This window comes from Kryptolebias marmoratus, linkage group LG12, assembly GCF_001649575.2.
Source record: "Kryptolebias marmoratus isolate JLee-2015 linkage group LG12, ASM164957v2, whole genome shotgun sequence".
In the NCBI taxonomy this organism is placed as follows: Eukaryota; Metazoa; Chordata; class Actinopteri; order Cyprinodontiformes; family Rivulidae; genus Kryptolebias; species Kryptolebias marmoratus.
This window is the reverse complement of record NC_051441.1, coordinates 6,014,386-6,023,406: the sequence shown is the minus strand read 5'-3', so window position 1 is coordinate 6,023,406 and position 9,021 is coordinate 6,014,386. Positions and strand designations below refer to the sequence as shown.

The following is a 9,021-nucleotide window of genomic DNA, read 5'->3' as shown; positions in this document are numbered from 1 at the left end:
TCAAGCGCACCTGTCTAATTACGGTAATTAGAGTGCAGACAGTAAAGTGGGCTTACAGGACTGAATTCAAACGTTATATTTTGTTTTATTACTCGTTAGAATTTTTTCCTTGTTTCGACTTGCTTTCAAACCAAAAAGTTGACTATTTGGATCATTTTGGTAAGTGTTTTCTGTTGTTGCTAGCTCGCTAGCCACATAGTAATATGCAATATTTCATACATTATATTATGTATCATTATATGTAGCATATGAAATATGTTGTTTATTTACGTCACCGGTAAATAAAACAAATAATTCCCACTAAAAGCTGTTTAAAACTATATACTAGTTCTGTTTTTCCGAAAAAATCATTCATTACTCAAAGAAACTTTTTTTCGAGGGTCTGGAATGGCTTTCAAACCAGCTTTCAAACTTTTGTAGTTAGTTAAAAATGATTTAATATTTGAATTCTGTTGTTCCAATTGCCAGTTTTGGTCATCTTCTGGTTCTCAGTTGTCATATTTAATGTTATTGGAATAAAAAACCAAAACTGTTTCCACCTTTTAAATATAAATTTTTGTTCTAAAATAGATTTAAAGAGCAGATGTACATTTTTTTTTCTTTAAGTGGTAGGTTTTCTGTTTCTGTCCTGTTAGCGATGACTCACAGGATGGATTTTAACGAATCCTCCAGGAAACAATAATAGTATGTACCTTTACAACCTATTAATTCTATTTAATACTGAGCTAAAACTTGGTATGGTAGTCGCTGAGAGTCATCCACAACACACATTTTGAGTGACATCTCGTGATATCACATGAAATTGTGCATAATGTAATTTTCAAACTCTGTTACTTGTCAACAAAAGATAATCTTAGTCTATGACTCTGGCATGAAAGACCGCAGGCAATATGCATTCCTTTAGGGAGTGCTAGGCCTTTAATTAATTACCTAATTAGTCTGTTTTAAAAGGTCTAACACTCTTTAGAGCCAGGATATAATTGAATCACCGTGTATATCCCAGTGGTCTAAAGTGACTCTTGTGAACAGTTCCACCTTTCTGGACCGTGCATTACCTGCTGTTAGAACCTGGAGCTGAAGCTGCTCCTGGCAGCCGTTCACTGTTGTTCCCTGTGACTGAATCTGGGTCATTGACTCCAGTGGACATCACCTCTTTATGTCTTTCCACAAGGACAAGTGATGTGAGTACAATAACAGCATGGAACTCCAGATTTTTAAATAGCAAGAAAAAAAAAGTTTTTCTCATGATTTTTGAAGTGTCAGTCTAAGCTAAGACTCCAATGAAGAGAACTGAGTTTCGTTAATGTGAATATTTATATCTTCTTCCTACTTCCAAAACCATTATTTCTAAATCCAGAGGATCTGCATGTTTATGGGGTGTTTGTGGTCTGAAATGAAGCTTGCAATAATATGAATCTATGTGCATTGCTTTGTGTATTTTGAGTTTACGTGATTTATCTGCAGTGAAAGTTCCCTTTTCATTTATACAGAAAGAACACCTCTGTCCCCTAACCTGTGTTCTTATATCCAAGTCATACTGTCACTTATGGCTCCCCTAACCTCCTTTTATAACCTTAGATAGCCAGACTGCACTGAAGCGAGGGCAGATCTATTGTAGCCGAGAATTTGTTAAAGGGTTTCTAGGTCGATGAGCTCACGCAGCTGAGATGGAGAAGGAAGGAGGACAAACCAGGGCAAAATGGGCTCCATCGTCCCCTCAGGGACAACCTAGACTTTCTTCCAGGAATGTGGAATTAAAACTAGTAAAATGAAAAATTAAAGTCTGTATTAGCTTGAGCATCTTGATAACTCACCCTGCAATATGCGCCGCTCCAAAGCCAAAAATAAAACAGGAGAAACTGTGGCAAAGTGTCCTCATCAACTCCTCAAAACTACTTACTCAGCAGGTTTCCCCTCAGCAATGAGCAGAAAAACAGCAGCCCTACTCAATTTCACTAATCTTTTTTTTTAAATGATGAGTGCAATCAACTTAGTATGTGAACTGCAGTGCATTTTGTCTGATAAACCTACTGCAGCACTTTTATCGCCCACTGCTGTAGATGAAGGCAATAATGCCCGTTTCCTGTGTGTGTTTGTTTTTCTGTAGCGTTAGCAAAATATCTCACAAACCAGTTGATGGATTTTAATGAAACTTTCAGAAAGTAATGATTGGGTTTTTATGTACAACTGATCAACTTTTGAAGTCAACCCCTTTCCATATGGCTAACACCGCTAAGCAAACCTAGTAAACACAAAAATGGCTACAACTCAGCCATGTTAACAGTTATGAAGCTAAAACATGGAGTGGTAGTAGCTGAGAGTCATCCTCCACGTGCTACACATTGCACATCTTTGCTTTAAACTTTGGGATTAACTAATGGTGTCAACCCTGGTTGCCTGTTAACAAAATATTTCATGAACCACTGAACAGATTTTAGTAAAACCCTCAAAGTAACTATTAAGTGTACATCTACAACTTGTTAACTTTTAAAGTTCACCCAATTCAAGATGTCCACCACAGTAAATTGATCTTAGCCAACACATAAATGGCCATAACTCAGTCAGTTTTACAGACAATGAGCTAAATTTGGTGTTATGGCAGATGACTGTCATCCTCAACACATTCTGAGCACGAACAGATCTCGCAGTATTTCATGAGATCGTGCATACTGCCATTTACAGCGTTTGACCAGAACAGCTAGAACGCTGTCTCTTGATTTTTTTCTCTGAAATTCTGGCATGAAAGCTGGTGGGTGATAACTTTGTGGAATGCTAGGCTTTTAGTTTTAATGTTTTATAAATGTGGCAGATGATAAATGAAACGTTCATGTGAACATTATATTTATCACATGAAAGTGACAAAATCCAAAAATTTGATTTAAGTAAGCCCTCATATTTAAGTATCATTTGTCACAATGGTATAAAAACCTAGAAAATACACCCAGAACTATAATATATTATTTGGTTTTGTACTTGCAATTTTAATTTTAACCTTAGCCATTAGTGTTTTTGAGACGGATATTGTCACGGTGTTCAAGTTTTGTGTTTTGTTTATGTTTTTAAAGCTGTCATCATGTAAAAAGTCTTGTGAATGTCTTTTGCCCTAACTTTTAGTTGTAATGTTTGCTTTTGCAGGGCTTTGCCATCCTGATTTCAGGTCAGGGGGTCTGATGCGCTCCTTCTCAGAGCCTGCGAACCAGCTGGACATGGCAGATATTCCAGTGTGCTGTGTAAGTCACAAGCAGCTTGATCATATATTATTCATCATTCTCATCACTGAAGAAACCTTCTATTCTCTGCCTGTCTCTCCACTCTCTTAACTTCCTAATTCACGGATACCTTTTAGCTGTTATAGCTAAGGACAACCTGTTCTCATTCCCAGGGTGTCAAATACTAATTTATCAAAGCTATTAGCTTCACTGAGACATGCAGTCTGTGTCCTTGGTGCTGGCGCCATGAACGCACCAGCCAAGGCCATATTTGAAAATGAAAGCAGGTCTTCCTTGAGGATAATCGAATCCCCTCTAAATGGTTAATGTACCTTCTGCATGAAATGGTATGTTTAAGTCCAGCTGGGTCTGCGTAACGGAAATGTCAGAATCATTAGAGGGTGTGTTTGAAGCTTTGTGTCAATGTCTTGATAGCAGTTAGTTGTAAATGTGGGGGTTTTCTGCAGACTTTATTGATAGTACACACATCTGCCCATGTACAGTGTGCAGAAGTCTTAAAGAATGCCTCATTTCTTTATATTTTACCTCAAAGGAGCCAGACTTTAATCTTTTGAAGTGTCTTGAATAATACTACTTCAGGCTTTCTGAAGGTCTTGATCTTTGGCTGCTTTTTCACTCATTTTCAGTCTAGTACTTGACTATTTTAATATTTAAGTTTGACATATGAATCACTCAGGCTTTAAAAGGCCCCTAGGCTCAAAAGATGAATCAGTGTTGTGAAAAAAAAATATTTTAAATTGAATCATTAGGCATTTTGCTACTAGCAGCTTATCACAATGAAACAATTTGTTTCCATATCTTTTGTTAAATTCATGAAAAATATCAAAAAAGACCTAGTTTGGGAACTGAAAACTGGTGATCAACTGAAAGATGATGTATTTCTGTTTTTGCTGGATTTTTCACCCTAATCGTTTATGACATAGATTTTAAATATTCGTCATCTGTATGCATTTCTTTAACCCTACCACTTCTTTTGTCCTCTACTTTCCTATTTGTAAGCACAGACTGCCCAATATGCCACCATGGTCACATACAAGGACTGGACAGAAAGCGAGTGAAAACACAGCTGAAGTCAAAAGAAAATCTCTTGAAAACCTTCAGAAAACCTGAAGAAATATTGATCAAAACGACTTTAAAAATTTACAAGAAAAGCTGGCGCCTTGGAAGAAATCAGGGTACCATATAAATACAGTATGGTATAGATAAATGAAAAAAAGTGTTGCTGTTGTATAGAGTAAAATATAGATGTACACACTAACAACTTTTATTTCTGTGGATTGGAAGTTTGCAGAGTTTTTTCCACTTTAAAGTCACAACTTTACACTGAAAGAAATCATTTATTGTTCCTCACTCACTGATTAGGTTCAGGCATAAAAATAACTTGCTGAAGACAAGAAGACTGCTGTAGCTTGGCTTTAAATATTCCTTTTCAGTCCAATGACCCTGCATGTGGAAAGGCACTGTGGTACAGCCTGACACCAAGCAGTCCTGACAGAAAATGCTGTGAATGAATGGATTAATGAGAAGCACAGTGTAAAACGCTTTGTTGAACCTAGCTGAGGTTAAAAAGGCACTATATAAGCATGGACCATTTCATAAAGTGGTGGTATGTCAGAATAAAATTGGACTCTGCAAGTCTTTCTCATCTAAAACTCCTTTTCACTGCATTTGTTTTCTTTATTCAGCTTGTAGGATTGTTTTTTTTGTCTGTTTGTCCACCATCAGGCACAATTTTATACATGATTCGCATCAGCAATGATTTCTTTTTGTTTTGAGGTACTTTTCAGTCACAGAAGGAATTCTGTTCTCGTTCTGGACTCTGACTGTTGGTGACACAGGGTGATAGTTGGCAGGATCCAGATGGGAAATAATTTATGGTTGCAAATAAACATCCGACAAGAAAAAGCTGCAAGCTACAGTGATGTTGTGGTTGCTCTCATGTGGCATCATTCTCACTGGATGTCTTGTTGCTGTGTTAATCAACTATGCCCTCACCTTTGAACCAGCACAGCTTCATCATTAACTGCTTTTGTCACAACAAGACATTTCTCTCTTTCACTCCCCTTTTTTTCCTCAGATCACCAACTCAGCCTTCTCTGATCCAGATGTCCATTAGTGGTAAAATAGATGCTTTAGGCAGTTTTCCTCCCACATATCTGAAAGCTCAGCCAAGGAGCCCCATAAAGGACTGTGTCCCTGGACTCCCCTCTATCACCGTATCATGAGCTGTGCCTTAGGCATGCAGCAATGCAGTGCACTGCCTGTGTCTTTAAGAGGAGAGGGAGTATAATGTGTACCAAGGAGGAAATAAGGCACGAGGAAGCAAGTGAGATAGTGGGTGAGGGAGAGTAAATTTATCCTTGGCAAAAAAATTTGCCTCATTTTCCGCTGTGTGCTGAGCATCCCTGCACCGGCATGCACAGTCTTCCAAAGCTAAAACTGCTGAAGAGTCTGCCCATCGCTTTTTCACTTTCTCTTCACACACACACACGCGCACAGCAAAGGCTCTCCCACCCAACCTCTCCCTCATCGCACACTTACAGGCACACACACACGTGCTCGTGGCCACGCACGCGCAGTGCTGTCAAAACCACTGCTGCTGGACCATAGCCACCTCGAGAAGGAGGTTCCAGCGGAGGCAAGAGAAAGCTGGAGTGAGACAAAGGGAAGGAGGACGGTTGAAGGCGAGGAGCGAATAGGAGCACGGGGACCGGCACAAGGAAGGAGAGACACAGCGCTTTGTGAAGAAGAGAACGCGAGGAAACGAAGGAGGGAGGAGTAGAGAGGAAAAAAGAGGAGGGGGAACAGGAAACGCGATCACTTTCAGCTGCAGCCGTTCGTGTCGCAGCATGGGCAATGCACCATCCCAAGGCATGTCAACCTTATCTTTATGCATGCTTGTGTAGCAGTTTTTTTTTTCTTGGTTGTTTTCCAGCCAACCAGCTGGCTGTCCTCCTGTTCCACTGTGGAAGCCGGGGATGAGGAGGGTGGGGGGGCTGGGTTGAGGGCTCGCGGAGAGAGGCATTTCTTTAGGAGTGTGATGCTGTGAGGTGGCATCAGGTAGTGTGTTAGTAAATAAGAATCTGGGAGTGAGGCTGCTTTGTGAAGCGAAGGTGCTGAAATGCTGGGTGGAGGCTCCATGTCTGGGAACAGCAACAAATGGGAGGGGGCTGGTGTACAGCAGAAGAAGCATCAGTGAAGCAGGTGGTGTTGGTGGGTGTGACTGTGTGTGTGTGTGCGCAAGAGAAAAGTGAGTAGTGACAGATTCTTGTTGTGTGTGTTCAGGAGTGGGATTGTGTTGTGGTTGCAGCTGCTGCTGACAACCACATGGACGACCTCTGGGATTTAAGGCGCTCTGAGATGTGTGAGCATCTAAAAGATAGAGACAGAAAGCAAAGATGAAAAGGACCAAAAACAGTGGTAGATGTAATGACAAATTAATAAGGGAATTGGGTTTTGTCTTGGGTGAACGTGAATTAGTGTTTTTAAAGGATGAGCGGGAGGGTCAGCTCCCTAATGCAATGCTCTTGCTTTTTCCTTGGGGAACTAAATCCCACTTTTTTATCTTTCCTTTAATCTTTATCTTTCTTATAATCTTCTTCATCTTTGTTTACAGCCTCTTCTGTAAAGTAGAAAGTTTTCTAAGATTAAACAAGCTGGTTGAAAATGATTCCTGGAAAGCAAAATATTAGAAATGAGAATAAAATAATGATTTGACAAAAGCATTGGATTCAAGAAAGTAAGAATCTCAGAGAATATTCTTAAGTCATGTTTAAACATACCTCACATGACAAATGAAAGGTAAATATCCACAAACGAGATGCAAAGATGTAATTACTGGAAAGGAAGATAAAAGAATAAACACTCTTCATAGAGAGGGAGGGCAGCATCACACAGCTCAGGGAATTCATCCACATTAATTTCCCTCTCTTACTTTTCACTCTCCCTCACCTTTTCTTCCTCCCCTCCTCTTCATCCCTTGCTTGCCTCGCACCAAGGGACAGTCTGGTAGCTGCTGGCTAAAAGGGAAGCAAGACAACAGAGAGACGAAATGAAAGACGGGGAAAGAATGAAAGGAGGTTCAAAAGAACAGAAGATAAAAAAATGGTTTACCCGTAGATTTACCGGTAAGTTCTGATGCAGAAGTCCTGATTCCAGCAGCAGTTCTGAATGTTTACATCTGCTCATAATTTTGAGGTTTTTGAAGTGAAGAGTTCAGAGGTAGAATCAACTTGTTTGCTTGAAGGTTTAATCTGTTTGATATTGAATATTTATCAGCTTATCTTGTCTTTTTAAATTATTTTTGGCTCCAATGTTTCGCAAATGACCCCCCCCACCTAAAGGAGAAAAAAAGCTTGTATTTTAATTATTTTGTCAGTTTCTTTTGTATTTTTAAACTCAAAGAAAATCTGTTTCAGGCTCAGGTTAAGACGAAGATAAGCTGCAGACATTAGTCTTTTTTTTTTCTTCCTCTTTTACTAGAAAGCTTTTTCTTGCTGTTGTCTATAGTCTGTCTTATTTAGGGGGATTGACACGGATTAGTCTCAATATGCACCCATGGGGGTCTTTATTCTCAAAAATGTGGACAATAGATTTGGCTGCCTGTTCTTTTCTAGAGAAGCACAGCTGTTTCAAATAATTTGCTGAAACAAAAGATATTTAATAGTTTTGACCTGTAGTATTCAGCACCATCATTACCGTTGCCGGCAGTGAAAAGCACTAATTGAACATAACGCCGCCAAGGACCAATCTAATTGCATTCAAGCCACCAACAAGGTGGTAATTTATCAAACCAGACTTAGCTTTCCAAATGTGGTGAGTAAAGAAGTGTAGCATTTGCATTTGGTTGTAAGACTTTCCCTACTTCCTGCAACTCCAAATATAAGCAACTTTCTAAGCTTATTTGACTAAACCATAAAGATTAGATTAAGCAAAGTCGAGCATTAAGCTCAGTGTTGGCCTGCTGCTTATAATAAGGTTGCCATTGTGCAGAGGCTGTAGATCCTGTTAGTTTGATCCATCCTTGTTCCACCTAGCATGTTCAGCTGAGGTTTATGTCAGCTTGCATGTCTGTCTACCTTCTGATCCTCTTTAGCGAGGCAGAGGCAGATTCATGCCTTTGAGGGGCCTGCAGTGGCTGAGATGCTGTCAGCCTGCATGCTCAAGTGATGTTATAGTGCATGAAAGAGGGACGGGAAACATGGCAAAGCTGAAGATAGGGTGATGGAGACCTCTTGGCTGAAGTGATGTAATTGGAACCGGATGGAACATTTCTGTCTTCACTTTGATGCCAGCAACGTTTACAGCACATTTAGCTGACTGGGTATAGTGTGGAAAGAAAAACCTCTAAATCTATTAGCTAATTAGGTAATTTCTATCATAAATTGATCTGACAATACAAAAACACAGATTTTATATTTCCAAAATAAATATAAATCATAAAGACTTGAACTAAATGATCATATTTATTTCACCCATCTGTGTAGCTGGTCTGTTTCCATTATTTAATGTTTTATTTTGAAAGCAAACACAGGTGGACTGCATCAGGTCATATCATTATCATTATCGCTGTCAGATATTTATGTAAGATACTGGGACACAGCCTCACTTAAACCACATTATGTCCTTGCCTTTGTTGAAGTCTGTTTATGCTGGATCACACCACATGTAATATGAGTTCCAGGTGGAAATGTTTGCTCATTACCAAACTGTCTGTCTAGGCTTTTAGGCACCTCTTTATGGACAGCAGCACACAGCTGATCTCATAATGAATGTGCAGTCACAGTTTTGT

General features: G+C 39.5%; 1 protein-coding gene and 1 long non-coding RNA gene across 3 annotated transcripts in view; both read left to right on the top strand.

Annotated features, from left to right (window-relative positions):
- Positions 1-6,231, top strand: LOC119617542. The gene is made up of 3 exons (XR_005233870.1): positions 1-159; positions 3,136-3,230; positions 5,308-6,231. It is a non-coding gene; the product is annotated as an uncharacterized LOC119617542 (long non-coding RNA).
- Positions 6,232-6,247: 16 nt separating this feature from the next.
- Positions 6,248-9,021, top strand: part of si:ch211-278a6.1 (SRC kinase signaling inhibitor 1) — a 107,282-nt gene continuing 104,508 nt past the window's right edge. For both annotated transcript variants that reach the window (XM_017433524.3, XM_037978784.1), the window contains exon 1: positions 6,248-7,357. In XM_017433524.3, coding sequence (XP_017289013.1) covers positions 7,282-7,357 — 76 coding nt within the window. In that variant the 5' untranslated portion in view covers positions 6,248-7,281. The remainder of the gene's footprint in view (positions 7,358-9,021) is intronic.